The 19088-nt window shown below is 39.2% G+C and overlaps 3 protein-coding genes across 7 annotated transcripts in view; all 3 read left to right on the top strand.

Moving 5' to 3' along the window:
* The first annotated feature begins 1017 nt into the window (after window positions 1–1017).
* On the top strand, window positions 1018–6906 carry LOC131127953 (MOB kinase activator 1A). Its single transcript, XM_058070375.1, has 6 exons — window positions 1018–1204; window positions 2097–2263; window positions 2346–2439; window positions 3215–3348; window positions 4993–5156; window positions 5380–6906. The coding sequence occupies exons 1-6, from the start codon at window positions 1191–1193 to the stop codon at window positions 5455–5457; spliced, it is 651 nt and encodes a 216-aa protein (XP_057926358.1). The 5' UTR covers window positions 1018–1190; the 3' UTR covers window positions 5458–6906.
* An 886-nt stretch (window positions 6907–7792) lies between these two features.
* trafd1 (TRAF-type zinc finger domain containing 1) lies at window positions 7793–14933 on the top strand. 3 transcript variants are annotated; one of them, XM_058071804.1, is made up of 12 exons: window positions 7806–8021; window positions 8757–8805; window positions 8897–9032; window positions 9790–9843; window positions 10691–11129; window positions 11641–11907; window positions 11978–12042; window positions 12544–12795; window positions 12973–13108; window positions 13386–13602; window positions 13706–13763; window positions 14254–14933. In XM_058071804.1, the coding sequence occupies exons 1-12, from the start codon at window positions 7838–7840 to the stop codon at window positions 14290–14292; spliced, it is 1896 nt and encodes a 631-aa protein (XP_057927787.1). In that variant the 5' UTR covers window positions 7806–7837; the 3' UTR covers window positions 14293–14933. The 3 variants fall into 3 exon arrangements, 2 of the variants coding, with proteins under 2 accessions (XP_057927787.1, XP_057927788.1); XM_058071805.1 differs by lacking the exon at window positions 7806–8021 and adding an exon at window positions 8106–8528; XR_009129683.1 differs by lacking the exon at window positions 12973–13108 and having other exon boundaries at window positions 7793–8021.
* An 896-nt stretch (window positions 14934–15829) lies between these two features.
* Window positions 15830–19088, top strand: part of smtnb (smoothelin b) — a 46014-nt gene continuing 42755 nt past the window's right edge. The window contains exons 1-2 of one of the 3 annotated variants that reach the window (XM_058071060.1): window positions 15830–15917; window positions 16027–16191. In XM_058071060.1, the coding sequence (XP_057927043.1) occupies window positions 16132–16191 (60 nt within the window). In that variant the 5' untranslated portion in view covers window positions 15830–15917; window positions 16027–16131. The other 2 variants (XM_058071058.1, XM_058071057.1) reach the window with 2 other exon arrangements.

Below are 19088 nucleotides of genomic sequence, written 5' to 3'. Positions count from 1 at the left end.
CAATAGGAACCCCACCATCAACGAGTATATTCTGCCCCCTAGAGGGGAAAAATGAAGGGGAACTAATCTCGCTTTATACTGAATGTGAACCCAGACATCGTATGTAATTTTACTTATAAGACTTACGGAATTAAACGTTCATGTGGATGATGTAGGGCATCAACATAATTTTTCATTACATTATTGTTCCTCAACTCCAATGTTAATGATATGTTATGTATATGAATCACTATTTTTCAGCCAAATCAAAGAGCCAGCAGGGCACAATGTTTGTCTTTTCAGAAATACAGTTACTCATTTTTTTGCTTGACAAGGGGTTGCCAAAGTTTGTGACCACTTCAGGGAACTACATGGAGGCATAGAAGCTTGAGAAAAATAAAGAAAAACATGAAACCTGCTCAGGCTTTGGTCATGTCACAGCAAAAATTTAATTAATTTTTGTTCTACAGTGAGCAAGTCAGCAGTGTCTGGTGTGACAAGAAAGCTTCTCAAATATGCTCCAGAAAATCAGTTTTTGGTGACGTATAGAGAAGGTCCCAATCACACTAAATTATTTGACAGGAGGCTCACTGTACCATTGCTCTGAGGCCATTTCTTTAAATAGCATTTAAACGCTTGCAATTGATTTGTTCAGACATTAAACAATCTTTGAAAGCAAAATCTAAAGAAGGTGTTACTGATAGACAGTGAAGTGTCTACGCAAGAGGTGTCCAAACTCTTTTTGAAATGGCCCCTGGGCTGCACTTTGACATCCCTGTATATGACCTGGCTAGTCTGTAACCAGTAACCAAAGAAAGATATAGTAATTCTCTTCAAAGAGACACCTGCACAGCCTTGTTTTGACCCTTATCAAACTTCTTTTTTCATTTTTTGCAGAATGGCTTTCAACTAACTACTTTAAATAGAGTTAGATACAAGATCCTTTGTCCCTTTCTTATGTCAGCTAAAAAAAATATTGGATGTTGTCATCATGTATGTGTAGCTTCAGCATGTATACGACAGGGGGCGACAGTCTGCCCCTTTGAGACGCCACAGACACAAGAGAGAGGAAGCGCTTCTGTGGGTGCAGTGGGTATTAGCATAGGAAGCAGCACACCGAGTGCCTTCCTTGTGATAGTGAAAACAGTTACTATTGACAAAACGAGTGCTGCAAGTTTTCAACGAGGCTCTCCGACGACTGCTTCGCCAAGATGAGCTTTCTATTGTAAGTAAAGCCGGTAGCCATTCCCAAAGTTACTGTCAATTTGTCATCGGAGCTTGCGGTTAGCTAAAGTTCCAGCAGGGGAAGTAAGTCAAAACAAAGCACCGTTACTAAAAACGACTCACCGACGTTATTATATGTTTTGAAAATACCGTATATAGATTATCGTTCATCGGAGCACTGTGTGGCATATGTTCTAATTCGACTATGTCCGTTTCATTAGAACTTATGTGCTAGCATGACGGTTAAGGCTAGCTAAAGTTGCGATGCTACTCACAATTCTAAACGATACCTTAAACATTAGACGTCATCTACATCTTTCTCGTCTAAACTATGATGTCACTTGTATTTCCTTTATAAAAATTACCTTATGGATGGTCACGTCATTTTATTTGGTGACGTCAAAAGTCGGGCCATTTACTTGACACAAACAACTTTGACCACTGGCAAGAATAGCGAGGTTGTGGTGGCATGTCTTGGTTTCAAGAATTTTATGTCTTCAAGCATATCATCATGTACACTCACGCAACTGGAGCACATCATTTAAACCGCATTCACCGTTTTTCGCTTTTATCTGTCAAATATTATACAAATATACTATGTGTGTATGTGTATACTATTTTGTTTGGCATCGTTTAACACGAGAATACAACATTCCAACTGTATTTATAGGTCAGGAAAGTGGAAAATGCATAATAGGTCCCCTTTAATAACAAATATGATTATATGTTCCAGAGACAACGTAAACAAAATAAAAACAACTGAACCCAGAACAAAACCCTGGGACACCGTATTGGACAATGAAGCAGATGTCCACATAAGGGCCAACTGCCACAGAAAAAAACCCTACCCGAAAGAGATAATGATAACCAGTCAGGCTTGTGTTTTTCTCCAGTGGCAGTCGCTCATCCAAGACCTTCAAGCCTAAGAAGAACATCCCTGAAGGCTCCCATCAGTATGAGCTGTTAAAGCATGCTGAGGCAACACTGGGCAGTGGAAACCTGCGGCAGGCTGTCATGCTGCCGGAGGGAGAGGATCTCAATGAGTGGATTGCCGTCAACAGTACGTTGAAAAGAAATCAGTCTGTCCACATTGTGCATAAAGGGTATTGTTATTTCTTAAAAAACATAATTTTGTTTCACAGCGGTGGATTTCTTCAACCAGATCAACATGCTCTATGGTACCATCACAGAGTTCTGCACAGAGACCAGCTGCTCAGTGATGTCTGCTGGACCAAGGTATTGAAGTAATGCAGTGTATAATATCCAACATATATGAACATTTACTGTATATCAGTGTGAAACCAATTACAGATCAAATCAATCAATGTATGTATTGGGTTTTCAAATTTCTCACAAAATAGTACCAAACAAACAATGGTGCATTGGTGCGTTAAGCATTTCCGCTGTAGATCTTATGCCATTGCAGCAGCAGGACAGCATAAGGAATAACTTGCCAGTGAATTCACCCAAGAAAAACAACATACCTCACTAAATGTGGACATTACAGTGTCTGTAAATGAAAGCAGTTCTGCAGTATATGCATGGATTTATTTCATTTGGACAAATACATAAAATTTGCTTGAGTAGGCTTTTTTTTTACAGGCCGTATTCAACCACAAAACGGCATCATTAATTAATACATTTTAGAAAACCATGATAAAGTGAAGCTGCATAATTCACACTGCAATGTGGGGAGTGACAACAGTAGATCTTTTGATTTGGCATTTCCTCTATCCTCTCCTATCATGACAGCCAGTGCTTAATCAAGAGGAACACACTGGGGCTTACTTCCTGGTCTGGGTTGCCATCAAAAATATGCACGTGCAAAAGATGGTGCTACGGTACCCCATTCAACTCTTATTTTTAGCTTATCTTCTCCCACACAGTTTTTCTGAACTGGCAGAAATGAATAAGTCCATGCCATATGTAGAGTTTTTAGATTGTTATGATCTGTGTCAGATTTATTATACTGGCTATGCTCACTGGGTTTTTTGTGAAACTGTCTTTGCAGATATGAGTACCACTGGGCTGACGGCACCAATATTAAAAAGCCTATCAAGTGCTCTGCCCCCAAGTACATAGATTACTTGATGACGTGGGTCCAAGACCAGCTGGATGATGAGACACTTTTCCCCTCAAAGATTGGTGAGGTTTGATTATTTAACTTTATTTTTCTTTCATTTTTTTATTTTTCAGATAAAATGGCAGAGATTGGATCCTTGCAGCCAGGAAGGGCTAGCACCAAAACACAGTGTTATCTAGATCAGTGGTTCTCAACTGGTCTGGCTGCTGGACCCACCATCACCCCTTAATGACATGTAGAAAAATGGCAGATATTTTTCAACCCAAATTTCTCAAACACCATATGAGTAATCAAAAGACATTAAAGTACATTTCCACACAAATTAGTTAATAAAAATAGACCCTTCTGGGTCTATAAATCAGTAGTAGAACATAGGGGAGTTAAGCGAAAACACCTGATTTTGACCAAAAAACAGAAGCAAATTCAAGCAGATAGGTGACTGACGTCCATATTTATTGTTTTAAAGGGGACCTATTATGCCTTTTCCACTTTTCTGACCTGTAGATGTCGTTAGAATGTTGTAATCTTGTGTTAAACAATGCCAAAGTTTCAGATAATGAGGTTTGTAAGTGAGCCCTGAAAAAAATTTTGGAATATCTCAAAACGCTTGGTTTGAAAAGGTGTGGATACTCGTGTGTGTGCGCACATGCACTCAAACTATTTATTCGTCGAACAACAACAACGGCGCCACCAACATCACCTTCTTCATATCCAAGCTGTTTGATTGGAGGAAAACTCAACCCCTATTGGGACAGAAATGCATTGCCTACAAGTCTGAAATTCCCACACAATATGCATAACACTTTGATCTGTAGCTCCCGTGAAAAAAGCAAAAGACTTCTATAGATGTCTATGGCAGTCAATGTTACTTTAGAAAAGATGTCTGTAGATGTCTTTGCAGGTAATGAGTTAATGTACTTCTCCTGTGTAAGCTTGACAAAGTTGTCCAGAAACATGACACGCACCTCATGCATGACATAGTAAGCTAATAGCGCAGATGAGAATTGACAAAAAATTGGGCTTATTACATTATTTTTGTGTAATTTCTTTTTTTTTTTTTGCCTGAGGCACACTGACAACAGGTTCATGACCCACTTTTGGGTGGCGACCCATGAGTTGAGAATCACAGATCTGGGCAGATGACAGATTCATTCTCTTTATTATCTAAATCTCTAGATAAATGTTGACTGGCTTCATTAAAATCTTTATAAAAAGGTGACCAAAACATATTTTGTGAAGGCACAGTTGGAATGAAAACATTGTTTACTGATATTTTCTTTTTTCTACTCTGACCAATGAAACAACACAAAAAAACAAAGACACTTCTGTTGTGTATATTTATAGAATAAGCCGAAATCCAATGCCAAGTGTCTATTTGATGATCATGTGTTCGGTACACTGAGGAGCTGCCCGGGGACAGAGATGGCTTGAAATCCACAGATTATCCATGTTACAAATATCCAATCTTATGACTTGGCTTTTAAATTCAACTTTTGTCCAGTGACAATGTGTAAAAGCACTACAAGGCTTATTTTTTTCAAGTTAATTACATCCTATTGAAAGTCAGTTGATTTGATTGGCACAGAAAACAAGTAATAGCAGACCTTATGTTCAGAAGATGACAAATCTTTATGAGGTCCAACAATTGAACCAAGGTTGAAATGAAGCAAACCCTCTAATTGATCATCTTTGTCCGTCCACCATAGGAGTTCCTTTTCCCAAGAACTTCATGTCTGTGGCCAAAACCATTCTGAAGCGCCTTTTCAGGGTTTACGCCCACATTTACCATCAGCATTTTGACTCTGTGATGCAGCTGCAGGAGGAAGCTCACCTGAACACCTCCTTCAAGCACTTCATTTTCTTTGTCCAGGTGAGTTGTTATTTTAGACTCTTTAATGTTTATTCACTCCTACATGTGATGCTGGGGATAAAGTAATTAAATCCCTGTGGCTTTTATCATGATGAAAACCCAAATAGGAAGAAGTTAAGCACTGTTACAAATATGAAAATCAATGTCAGTTTAACATGTATAGTTCCCATTCATAGAGTGTTTATTCAATATTCTGAACCATTTATTGTTTTGTGTCTTGCAGGAATTCAACCTTATTGACCGGAGAGAGCTTGCTCCCCTCCAGGACTTGATTGAGAAGCTGGGTTCCAAGGACAGATAGACATTTCATTTTTTTTCCAATGGTTATTTTCTGAACATTTCTTTTCATCTCTATCCCTCTTCTCCTCTGCTACCTCTGACGACTTGTCTCAACTCTGTGTGTGCCTTCTCTTCATTCCTCACAGCTCCATCTACTGTCTTGCTTTTCCTCTCAGTTTATTCCTTCTAGAAATACATAGCACAATGTACTAAATGTATTATTGACAGGACTGGTCAACATGGAAACAAAATTACATTTTTTTTGTTTACTTTTTAAGGTAAGGTAGGACCAAGCACATTTGAAGGTGGCAATAAGCTTTTTCCGCCTTCAGTTGTTTTTACATACATTTTATTCATGTTTGATTGACCAAATAGTCCATTCTTACGTAAAATCTTAAGTAATGTATCAAGATATTAGCGGAGAAAACCAAGCTACAGATTTTTAGTCCATCAAGGACACTTGTGTCATGGTGTCCAATGCAATACAATGTATTCACGGGTGGATGTGATGCTATGACTGCATTCACAAATTTAGATTATTTTTTACAGATTTTTTTTTTATGACTGAAGATGGGTAAAATTATACCATAAAATGCAAGATATAGGGCTTTCAGGAAGCCACTGTATAGTTTGTAGGAGCCACCATATTGATTATTCATGTCTAGTGGAAAAATATACAAAAGCACGCTTTGAATGTGAATTTTTAGTTCAGTTATAGTTCATTTATTTCTGTGGTGCCGATCAATCGAACTGTGGATGGCTGTTTGTTCCTTCTGGTACTTACATCCCCCGGTTTAATAACTAGTATTGCATTTGTGCACAAAATGGCAAATGTAAATATCCCCGTGGTCATTCTCAGTCTTGAACTCCTCAGGCTACAACAGCAGGGCTGTCTGTACTACTATATTTTAATAACTATTGTTGAAAGGATTCTATATTGTTTTTATTTGGCAGCATTATAGGCACAAGGGAATACTTTACAGTAGTCATGCAAACTGCTGTCATTTCCTTGTGGACAATCAGTCGACCAAACAGAAAGCACCAGCAGCTGTCATCAAGTGCATTAACTTTAAACTTGTTTTAAGATGAAGGGTGCATACTATTTTAGCAATTACACCACAATCAATTGATTTCAATGTTTTATTTCGACAAGCTTATTGAATCCAGGCCCTACACATATGTAGTTGCCCATACTTCATAATTTCCCAGATTTGTCATTGCTACATTTCATATAACAATGTTGAAATATTTTTCTACATGTAGAATTAAAGAAAGTCCAAGGGCTGTAAAAATTAATCAAGTTTTTGATGTTTATTTTGATGGGAGGGGTGTCACAAATGCTCCAACATTTGCTGTAAATAAGATCAGCGTTTTATCTGAACAAAGCTGTGCCTTTACAAAATTTAAATGTCTTCACACAAATGTGTTGTATTGGCAGATTTCAAGCTCAATAAAAACAAGATATAGATTGTTACATGTTTATTTTGTACATATTTTAACCAACCTTAACCTTACACATTGTAATCATTTCCATTAGTGTAGACGTTAATTGACTGCGTATTGTACTAGTCGTTAAAGGCAAATCTCTGTGCATATTTTGAATTTGTGTATTTGAGGTTTGAAGACTGCACAGCGGTGGAGCGGTGCACACAGCAGAAGATCAGGAAGACCTGGGTTCAACTTTGCATGTTCTCCCTGTGTGCCAAGGTTTTCTCCGGATACTCTGTTTTCCTCCCACGTTCCAAAAACATGCATGCTGAATTGTCCATAGGTGTGTGAGTGAGTGAGTGAGTGAGTGAGTGAGTGATTGGCTGGCAACCAGTCGAATACCCTGTACCCTGCCTGTTGCCTGAAGTAAACTGGGATAGGCTCCAGCATACCCCTGCGACCCGAGTGAGGTTAAGCGGCATACAAAACGGATTGATTGCAGTATACTGAGACACAGAACTGAACACAGACAATGGTTAATCACGACATTGAATGTTACCACCAGGAGGTGCCTCAAGTTAGTAGAAGGTGACTGGTCATTGTTTTCGGCGCTATTTCAATGGATAGCCACGGGTGACGCGCCCCCTGGTGGTGGGTAACACCGTGGCCACTATTTCAGCTCGGCGCTACAATCAGCTCTGGGGAGTTGGTACATTCCTTTCCTGGTTAATTTAAGTAGACGAGAAATGCAAAAGATTTTAACAAAAAGCAACACAAATTATAAGTAGACCACCCGGAAGGGGACTCTACCCCTGTTATACCCTCATTAAAATATTTGATGGACTCCTGTTCCTGCTCCTCTGTTCCTTCCGTCTGGTTAAGTACCAATTAACAACTCCCAACGACCTGTGTTGTGCCCATTTGTGCAACAAAATCGCGTCAACAAGCTCAAGTGTGTGTCACTGGGGCAAACTATGATGCCACTGTCCTCCATTAACGCCCGCTCAACTCCAAATGTTACCGCTTCCGGTCTGATTCGTCTGGTACAACCACCCGCTGAGTGCTGTATTTGGAAATGGTCTTATGTGTGTTTTGCCCGTCTTTTGCGTTTCTCGGCCACCACCATTAACGGGAACAAGGAATGTTTCACCTCCTCTGGTTGGTCCAAACGTTATCGCTTCTTATAAAGCTATAGAGTTTGGTACATTCCTTTTTTAACTGCAACTTGTTTTTTTTTTGTTAACATGTTTTGCCCTTCTCGGCCACCGTAATAAATTGATACGTAGTGGGGTTTGTTAGCGTTCGTCTGTGAATTTCCATTTTATTCAGTATTATCATTTAGAACGCAATTGGCCGTCATAATTCATCTTAGTATGACTGTCATGTCTCGTTTTTGTTGTTGTGGGTGACAGAAACCCGATGGTGCTAGCTGATGATAGCTTCTTGGTATAACAGCCAGGCCAGTTTGCTGTCAGCAAGTTTGTTAGCATTAGCTAATGCAAAGCTACTTGAAGGTTACTAAGCTACATAGCCAAGCTACAGGCGTCACCTCGAACGACATTTATATTTTGTGTGGTTAAAACAGCCAGATAAGGTGAAGATGCTTGTTTGTCATTTCTGAAGTCCACCTTTGTTCACATTTGCTAGCCGACGACTGATTACCGGGTAAGCAAAGTGAAAGGCTCTTTGAATTTTAATATCTTCAAACACACCACAGACGCCTTTTAAATAGTTTGTTTTGGTCAAACGTATGCAGATGGCTGTTATTATTTGGAGACCGCCTTTCAAAAACAGTCTTAAACAGTCTTTCAATTTCTAGTTATAAATTGATGTGATTTGAATGGTCATTTCAAAGTAAACGTCGAATGTGTTGAAAAATGATCCTTTTCACAGGCTTCTGGACAACCATGGCAGATGAAAATACTCACTTCTGTGGCAATTGGTAAGCATAACAAAATTCAATCAACTTTTGGTGGTGAATACTGTTTTTCCTTTGGAAGTGCTTTTTTCTTTTTTTTTTCTTTTTTTTGTAGCAAGCATGACATTCCAGAAGCAAATTTCACAACCCATGAGATCCACTGTCGGAGAAACATCGCACTTTGTGATGTGTGCCAGGAGCCGGTACCACGTTCTGATCTGCCAGAGCACAAGCAAAAGGAGCACATCCAGGTAGGTGTTTCAGCAAAATGTATTATCTGATGCTGCTCGACCTTTTTATTTGGTTGACTGTCAAAAGAAATGTATCACTGAGATCAACTATTTTTGGGATAATGCCTTCATCATAAAACGTTTAATAGTACAGGAAACATTTTAAGTAACATACATCCATTTTCTATACCATGTAGCTTTATTAGGGGTTTGAAACCGTATCTCCAGACTGTGAGGCAGACTTGCTAACTGCTACATTGATGTGCTACCCGTTTGAAGTAACATTTAAACATTGTCATATGGTTATACTTTGTCGTCCTGTGTCCACAATAAGCTGCTCCATCGTCATCTGCGAGGGATCAAAATAAAACACTGCTCTTTAAAAAAACAACACGTCTAAGTCATCGACACATGGTTACTGGCGATCATATTTGACTCATGGCATTGAAACACTTGGTAACATTGAGCAAAAGTACGTGGACACCATCCCTGCTTATGTTCTTCTCTAATGACTGTCATCCTTTCAGAAAAGTTGCAGCCAAATGCAAAAGCAAAATGATCAAGGCTGAAATAAAGTCTTGTGAGGTGTGCTGACATCCCGCATGATATTGGCTTGAAATTGTTGAATTTTTCAGTCCAAACTGTAAAAAGGTTCATTTCAAGTCCATTTACTACTAAACAAATGTTTGGAGCAGCAGTTTTTGTCAAAACACAATACAGACTAAGATTATATATTGTCATTTACATCACGTGATCTCCCCCCCCCCTTTGATTTCAGATTACTTGCAAGTGTGGACTCAAGATAAACAAGAATCACATTGAAGTTCACCAGGTATGTCTGATGATTTTCACCATTAACTAGGCCTGTCACAGTAACACATTTTGCAGGACAGTAATTGTCCTACAAATTATTGCAGATAAATAATTGATATTATTGACACCATTGTCTGACACCATTTTTTTCATTAAGTATATGACATAATAATGAGAGTACATTGTATAAAAAGCAATAAACTGTAATATTCTCAGGATTATATAACATTGTAATTGGACTGTCAGGAGCTTTTAAATAAATGAAAGACAAAAAAACATACTGAAAAGAAAATGTCTATTATGCTAATTTTCGGCGCTTTGATTCTGCTTCCAATCCAAATGGGTTGTTTAATTTACTCCACCCCCGGCCCTCCCAGCTACGCCCACTCGCTGTGATTGGTCACACTCCCATCTCTGTTTGTGGTGTGCATACAAGTTGGTTGTATTCTTCTTCCTTGTCACTACTTAAAAAAAATGCAACATATCGATTTTGTCGGTGTTCATGCGATCACCTTGTTCATTCATATTAGGAATGCTTGCTCAGAGGCTAACTTGCTGCCAGCTAAGGTAGCCCCGCCTTTATGTACTGGGGCAAAGAGTGGAGGAGAGAGGTTAACGCTCTCCGTTCATTCCACTGTACTACCAATTCACATAGACATCTGCAGAATGAACCTTCTTGTCATCCAGCCTGAAAGGGAGACTTTCCTGAAAGATAAACAGGCATGTCAATTTATCAAGGCCAACAAAAATGATCGACTGCATTAAAAAAAAAAATATCAGAATATTTATAAATTATTGTGACAGGCCTAGCATGACCTATTCCATAATATTGAGTCGTGCATCATCGCAACTTTTGCCCTCTGCAGAACTCTGACTGCCCTCAGCGACTGGTCCTGTGCCAGTACTGTGAGCTGGAGATTGTCTTTGGTCAATCCAAAGAGCATGAGGATTACTGTGGTGCTCGTACCGAGCCTTGTCCACAGTGCAAGAGCAATGTCATGTTGAAGGAAAAAGCCCTGCATCCCATGTTATGTGGGAGTACTGCGCTGCTCCAAGACCGGAACAACAGCAGCTTGAGTCGCAATCCCGCAGACCTTCACCCTCAAGGGGCCTGGTTTGATGGCCACTCCATTCGAAATCCCCTCAGAGCAGAAGAGCGAGGTCCAAAGGAAAACAACCTCAGTGCAGCCAAACATCAAGTCTTTCCGCGTACATATGAGTCCAGATTGTATAACACTTCAACAGGACCACAGGGCAGCGGAAACTGGAAGAATATTACCCCGAGGAATATGACATCCAGCCAATGTGAGTCTATTCCTTATTATTCCATATTTCACTTGTCTGTAATTTACAGACCTGGGTTTGAACTTCACAATTATGACATAAGGAAATCATCTTAAAAAAACAAGCTACAGACAAAAGCTACACTAATTATTACTCACATGAAAATTGCCAGTGCAAAGAAATGTTGGAAGACATACATACATGCAGTATGGATTGTTATGCAATTGTTATTATGTATATATATGATATAAAGCAGCCATCACGGACTACTGCCGAACCGCACTTTCTAATTTTGACAGTATAGGGGTTGATAAGAAATCAATAAGCCCTTTGGAGAGCTACTTTAAAAACAGCTTCTGACCTATAAATGTTGTTGCAATGTTGTATTGTCATGTTAAACGATGCCAACGTTTTTCCTTGTATTTGGCCAGCCCTTTTTTGCAGTGTAGTAAAACAAATATACAATGAAGTAGTCATGAATTTAATTTACATGAACAATAACATGTTGGGAACTGTTTTGTTCTTCTTGTAGTGGCAGAACAGAAGGACTTCTTGAGTCAAAGCAATATGTGGCCACTTCAAGATGAGGACTCATCAGGTCTGGACTACATGCTGGCCCTCAGCCTGCAGACAGATGGAGAGTCCATGGCTGGCGGTGGAGAGGCCAGTTTGTGGAGTGATATCTGGGACTATACCAAGACCTCCACAACCTCCGTCGGGGGTCAACTGTCTGCAACCAACAACAACTATCCAGACTTCCCCTCTCGCACAAGTGTGGTTCAAGACCGTGATCAAACAGGTAAAATGAAAACCATTCAGTTTCAAAGTTACAAGAAACCCTGATTAAAAATCTAAATAATATCTTGCAGACATCATGCTTCCTTGTGAGTTTTGTGAAGAACTGTTTCCTGAAGACGACCTCATTTTGCATCAGGTTTGATTTGTCCCCATAATAATCTGACATATTGTAGTTCAAGTGCTACATTTTTATTGTATCGATGGCTATCTTAGAGTTCCTAAGTTCTGTTATCACCCAATATTTAAATTTGTTTGCTGATATGAGACACTTAAATGTGACAAACATGCAATAAGAAATCAGGAAGGGGGCAAACACCACTGTATTTTTGAAACACCGTGATGAAGTTAAGCCTTGGATTTTGAAACAGAGTGGTGAGCAACGACTGTAAAATACAATGTTACAGTGGCTACCTCTTATCCCACATGGACTCTGATATTGACAACAGACTTTATATTAGTTAATATAATGTTATCTTCTTACATCCCATGTAGCAAGCCTTCTTTATCTTTTTATAACTTTGTATCGCTCCACCTCAGCCTGTGTGACTACATGTGTAGTTGATTTGTAGATTGATTTGTAGATTTGATTTTGTAGATTTCAAACTTTATATTACCTTACTTGTCTTTTGTCTTGAAGACTGGCTGCAGCCCTGCCTCCGCCTTTGCGTCTTACAGCAAGCAACCGTCCTCTCCCCCAAAAGAGAACAGAAATGCTTCTGGTCTGATGCAAAGCCTCCCTAACACTTTGGCCTCTAACATCCCCACCTTCCCTCGATCGGTCTCGCCAGCCTCATACAGTCCACCAGCCAGCCCACTAGAGGGCGACGTGGTGATTCCTTGTGAATTCTGTGGTGTTGCGCTGGAAGAGGCCGTTGTCTTTCACCATCAGGTAGGTCAATCTTTCAGTTCAAAACAACCCAACATTTTAAATATGTCCTATGACCTATTTTTACAGCTGGGGTGAATATTTCTTCTGTGAATTGGTTTATGAATGCAGAATACGACACAAACAAAAATGTATACCTGTACCTGTATTATTCTCTAATCTTAGGTCTTTTTTCTATAGGATAAATGCGATATGCGCCCTCAAACCACCTTTCCACTTAACAATATAAGAAAAACATCTATCAAAAATACTCCTGCCAAGGATGCATTAGGACGGGGTTCTCCAGATTTTTATCTCCAGAGTATAAAGTCTCAAGGTAAATTTTATTTATTGTATGAAATCAGGTGAACATAGTGGTTTGAATAAATAACCCACTAAATGCCATTCTAATCTCTGCACCATGTTGGATGATTAGCAACCACAACATATTGTTAAGTGAATGTGTTTGACAATGTCAATGAAAAGTCAGCCTTATTATCCTCATAAATGATACGATGAGCAGGTGTACCTAATAATATTGGCTGCTGTGTGAACATTATCTGGCCTTTGCCTTCCTCTTGAGATATTTGTTTCTGTGTTTGTTGCCCACACAGGTGACCTCTCAGACCAGGATTTGGAATTGGACCGAGACCTCACATCAGGACAAAGCCCAAGGGAATGGCAGAGAGGCTATATTGGACGGCCCAGTCAACGAAAGACGTCCAACTGTGACATTTCTGCACAAAACAAAACTCAGCATGGTCGGGAATCTGAGGTGGCTTTGTCATCTTTTCTGGACTCTGACAAGTCAGGCTCTGACTATTTAAAGGGGTAGGTCTAGTCCAAACCTATTATTTCATTTAATGGTCAGAATGCTTTATATTGGAACAAAATTTGTGTTTTTCCCTGTCTTTTTTTTATGCATGTCCACCAGACTACATTTAACAGAGAACAAAGACGCGAGAGGAAACAGAAGGAACGTGTTAACAAAGGTAAGCTTACCATTTAAACTGTATCATATTCCATTGTTTAGTGTTGAATAATTATTATTGCAACATGCTACTTGTTTTGTGGGCTCATCAGTCATGGGACTGCAATACCAACCTATTGCTTTAGGGGCTAGGCCAGGGGTCGGCAACCTGCCACTCTGGAGCTGTTGTTGTGGCTCCCTTCGCACACAGTCATTTGTTTCTACACCAAAGTAGGGAAAATGCATATCCGGAAAGAATGGGAAATATCTGGGAGTGAGTTTTCAGTGTTTAAATCAACTGCACATGTAGACGCACTTCTGTTCTCAGTTTTGAGAGGTAATATTTTAAAATTAGTACAATTTCTTAACGTTCATAAGCTGTGTAATGTTTGGCAGCTAATTTTTTTTTTTTTACTGGAAGAGGAAGCAAAATTGCTCTTTTGATGGGCTAGAGGGTATGGTTTTTTTGGCACTTAATATTGTTCTTTATTGACCTTTTGTCCCTTTCACAGCTCCCGAAAAAGCAGAATGAAGACCAACAGGAAGAATGAGCTCCTCTCCGATCTCTGCTTTTCCTTTCTGTCCATGTGTGAAATCATAAGTTGATATAAGTGCCTGTCAGCAGCAACACCATATTACAGTTAACATTTAAAATGGTGATTTGGTTTTGCTATGTATACTTTACATTTTGCGTCTCATTTATTACTAAAACATTTGTATACACCATCCTTAATTTCAATGTTTCTTTGTATAACCTTAATAGCACTTGAATTATTCATATTTGAACAAGAGAACATTTTATACTGTAGAATGTTCATATTTAGTACTTTAGATAATATTTGATAGTTTTCATTATGTCCTGTTCCGTCTTCATTGATGTATTATGGAATTTTTTGTTGTTATATTTTGCAAAAGAATATTGATTGTTTTGTATCACAGAAATGTGCCACAAGTGTATGAAAATCTATAGCAAATCATTTGTTAATGAAGATTATTTTCTAAATGAAAATGTTGCTGGTTTAATATCAGAACAATTCCCACCAGAGATGAGCAAGCGAAAGGTGAAATCTCCTGGCGTGGCGTTTGTTCATGCATGTCGATCGTTGTGCACAGCAACTGTCTCTATACTCTCAGCTTGGTAACTGTCTGTAACTGTCTTTAGTTAATGTCAATAAATGTTCGTCAACATTTCTGTCATAGCTCCGATCTGTACTGTGTTCCACTTTCACATCTCTAGTAGTTTACTGTCTTTGGGTGAGAGGCGGGGTACACCCTGGACTGGTTGCCAGCCAATCAGGGCACATGGAGACAAACAACCATTCACACTCACATTCATACCTATGGACAATTTGGAGTTGCCAATTAACCTGGCATGTTTTTGGAATGTGAAAGGAAGCCGGAGTACCTGGAGAAAACCCACGCAAGCATGGGGAGAACATGCAAACTCCATACAGAGGCTCCATACATGGCTGAGGGTGGAATTGGACTCGGGTCTCCTAGCTGTGAGGCCTGCACGCTATAACCACTCCTCCGCTGTGCAGCCTGGTGGAGGACCTCAGTCTTTATATCTGAGAGACCCAATTCATTGCCCAACAAGAAGAAACCACGTCCACAGGGAGAAATGTACCTAAACAAAAAGTTCCAACATGTGCTTAAAAGCATTAAATGTATATTTTTATACATTTAAAAATATAGAATTTCTCTATATTGAAGACAATACAATTAAATATATATTGCTCAGTCTGAATAAAATATTTTATGAGAAAGATATGAAATAATACACTAGTGAAAGTACTGTAAAGAGTGCAACAAATGAAGTAAAATGACAGAATTCAAATTCTTTTTAAATGCAGTGCAATTTGGTGGCGCAGTGGGGGTGCGGTTTTTATAGCATATTTACAATTTACAATCCTGCCTCACTCTTTCAGTGTTTATCTTATATGTATTTTACTAAAACTAAACGAACATGTCCCTCTAATGGCAGTATTAACACTGGGCTACACGGGATTAAGGACACTAATCACCTCCCATACACAACTCTTCTTTTTGGAGCGTCCACAGAGTGGCGTATGGCGCGCTTTAAATGTGAACAGGGACAGGCCGCCGGCCCAGATGGGGGCGGGGCTTGCACCTTCCACTCTGATTGTGCAGTTCAAAAAGTGGCCAACGTCTCCCGGTGAGTTTGTGGCTTCTTACTTTTTAATCACAGCTCTGGATGCGACCGGCAACATGTTATGTCCTTGAATAGCTCCACGTTTTGATTTTTGGTTGATTTAGTCCTCGAGAAATAAGAAAAGAAAAATCATCAAGGAGTCGAGCAGGTGGTGCGGAATTGTCACAGTCAAGAAGACTGAGAGTGTGTCCTCACCTGAGTCTGATAACCACCCAACATGTCCAAAATGTCCATGGAGGCTTACGCTGCCTTGGACGAGTCCTCTCTCCGAGCCTTGGTGAGTACACAAGGAGTACACAAGGACATTCTCTCAAGTCTCAAGTTTGATCATGAACGTAGTGGTAACATGGTTTAGCATCATAGAGTCCCCTCACTTTGCATTGGTCATATGCTAGCAGTTCCTCCCAGTACGTGATGACATTGTTATGTTTCTAGACATTTCAAATTCCACTAAACTTACCTTGTCTAGTTCTAGTTAATTTGTATAAATACAGTTCTAAACGTCATAATTTTCGAGTTTATACATCGTATTTTAATGTGTAAGATTAACTGACAAATTAAGTGAAAAAGACAGTCTCAACAATCCTTATGATGTTATAATTGCAGTAATATACCTGGCCTAAAACACTGTAAAATGAATGTAAACGGGGAAATGCTGCAAATGGTAAATAGTGCAGTCACATAAACACTGCAGGATCAACAACATTCTAGATAAGAGAAATACTGTAGGTTCAAGGAGAGAAAGTTGCTCGACTGCGGAAGAGGTGTAATGAAAAAAGTCACTTCATATATTTTTTGAACACATAACCATAATATTTTAAAATATTAGTAGCTGATGTTGGTGTTAGAATGAGAACAAACAAACATGTATAAACTAGTGGCTTGTTGGTTTACATGTATGTTTTGAACCCCATTATATTTTGCATAATGTCTTGTATTTGGGTCAATACTGTAATAGGTGTCTTACTGCAGTTTAACAGTGATCTCATTAAGAAAAAATAAGAGCATTTTAAAGGTGGTTAAAGTATTTTGGCAGTGATTAATTTATTTAATTGAGACCGTCAGTACTGTAGTAGTTCTGTATTGTACTAGATGGATTGGTTGAGTAATCAAATGCTGATTTAATCAGTACAAGTATGTGTCATCTTCTTCACTTCACACTGTTTCTGACCAGACATGATGCCACCAATCACTATTGATGAAGAGAGTCTGTCTGTAAACTCGGCTTAGTTCATTCATTAGTCATGTCTGGAATATGTTTTTTTTTTTTTTTTACATGACACCTGCAACACATGGACAATATTTACGAGGCGGTCTGACTCATTTAGTTCCAACGCACCTCACATGGTTGTGCAACAGATGCACATGATACATCTGGGAAGGTGTGAGCTTCCTTTGACTGTTTCATTTTCAAAAAAGACGTGCATTATTACGTTTGTAGCGGCACAATATTTTAATATTACTCTTATCATTGATTGATGCATGTACTATACACACCACACTTTCTCAATACGATATGTCAAATTCAGATCTCATTTAGAAATGCAGGTGCGTCAGTTCAACTTAATTGCATTCCTGATTACTTATGGAGCCTCTTTTAACAGGCCGACACATCTTGTCACATATTCTAAGCGTCGGTTTGCGACTTTGTACAGTCAAGAAATGGCTTGTGTGTGCCTCAGTTATTTGCCTGTGCTCCCAGGAAGGTGCTTTAAAAAGCACAATTTGAGTTCTCCATTTAGGACTGTCATGACAACTTAAGAGGTACTGTTTATTCTGGAACAAAGAAAGAAAGTCATGTTCTGTTGACCTTTCTGACGATCTGTTATTTCTCCAAACTGCATCATCTTGCCAAGTTGCTCATAAATCACGGTGGGGGGGGGCAGTCCTTTTAGCATATTTCTATTCCCCTTCATGTGTAATGGCTATAATTAAAGTCCTTGGTGCTTTGATGAGTCAATTTACGAGTTTCTTTAAAAAGGAAATGGGCAAAGATGTGGGAGTAATGAGGATGAACTTGGATTTTTCACCCCAGAAATTTTAGCATGGAGGATTTTATTCATGTATACAGATTCCCATTGGCCATTTACGCTGTAAATGTACCGGCAGTGTGACTGTAGCTTTAGAACTCGACTGGTGGAACATTCACATGACAACTACAGAGTAGTGTGAAAGGTTTTAAACTTTTTATGTTGACAGTGTATTGTTTTTACATTGACAAAACAATACTGTATACAGTATTTTCACAAGAACCTGCTTAAATTCTGTTATATACATTCCAGACCAGTGGTGGTGATGTACGCAATAGATATGCGCATACATTATATTATGCACATTAGTAAATAAAACCGCTTGCCTTCCTGGCTCTTATTCCAACAGAGTTGATCTGTTTTAATGTGTTGACCTATTGTCTGCATCTTCCGTTTACAGTACTGAAAATTTATAGGAAAAGGGTTTTTGGGGTTGTTTTTTTTTAATTAATAACATGGTTCCATGTATGGTGTGGTATGTTTTCAGACCGGTTTCATGAACATCGTGTGGGGGTGGGGTCTACAGGATGGCTCCATGCAGGGAGCGTAGTTTTGCTGATGTTGTTTTGGCATGGTTTGGCCGACAGTGGCCTGTAATGACAATAAAGGCCATTCCATTTAGTTTTTGAAGGAATGAGGAATGGGCCTTTATTTTATCTTACAGAGGTACAAACAAAATTGAGAGAGATTATTAAGAGATTAAAGGGGACTTATTATGCTTTTTCCACTTTTCTGACTTATAAATGTAGTTAGAATGTTGTATTCTTGTTTTACACAATGCCAAAGTTTCAGATAATGTGGTTTGCGCATTTGGAAGTGAGCCCTGAAAGAAGTTTGGGATGGCTTAAAACGCTCTGTTTCAAAAGGCGTGGTAAAACTGCCTCTTTGTGATGTCACAGAGGGACGGACTCCCTAATATGGTTCATAGTTACGAAGCACTTTGGGCATGTGACCAATCACAGGGAAGTGGGCATGTCCGGAGGTGGGTTGTGGGTGGAATCAATTAAAAACCATTTTGGCAGGAAGGACAAATCAAAGGAAATACAGCTGGAATAGATGCAAATTCTGAAAGATCTCCAAAGTTTTCTGTGTGGGTTATTGTGTGTAGCTGCTCTATAGGAGACCACAACTCAATACAAAGGGT

Source organism: Doryrhamphus excisus, chromosome 4 (assembly GCF_030265055.1).
Source record: "Doryrhamphus excisus isolate RoL2022-K1 chromosome 4, RoL_Dexc_1.0, whole genome shotgun sequence".
NCBI lineage: Eukaryota > Metazoa > Chordata > Actinopteri > Syngnathiformes > Syngnathidae > Doryrhamphus > Doryrhamphus excisus.
This window is presented reverse-complemented; position numbering and strand designations above follow the sequence as displayed.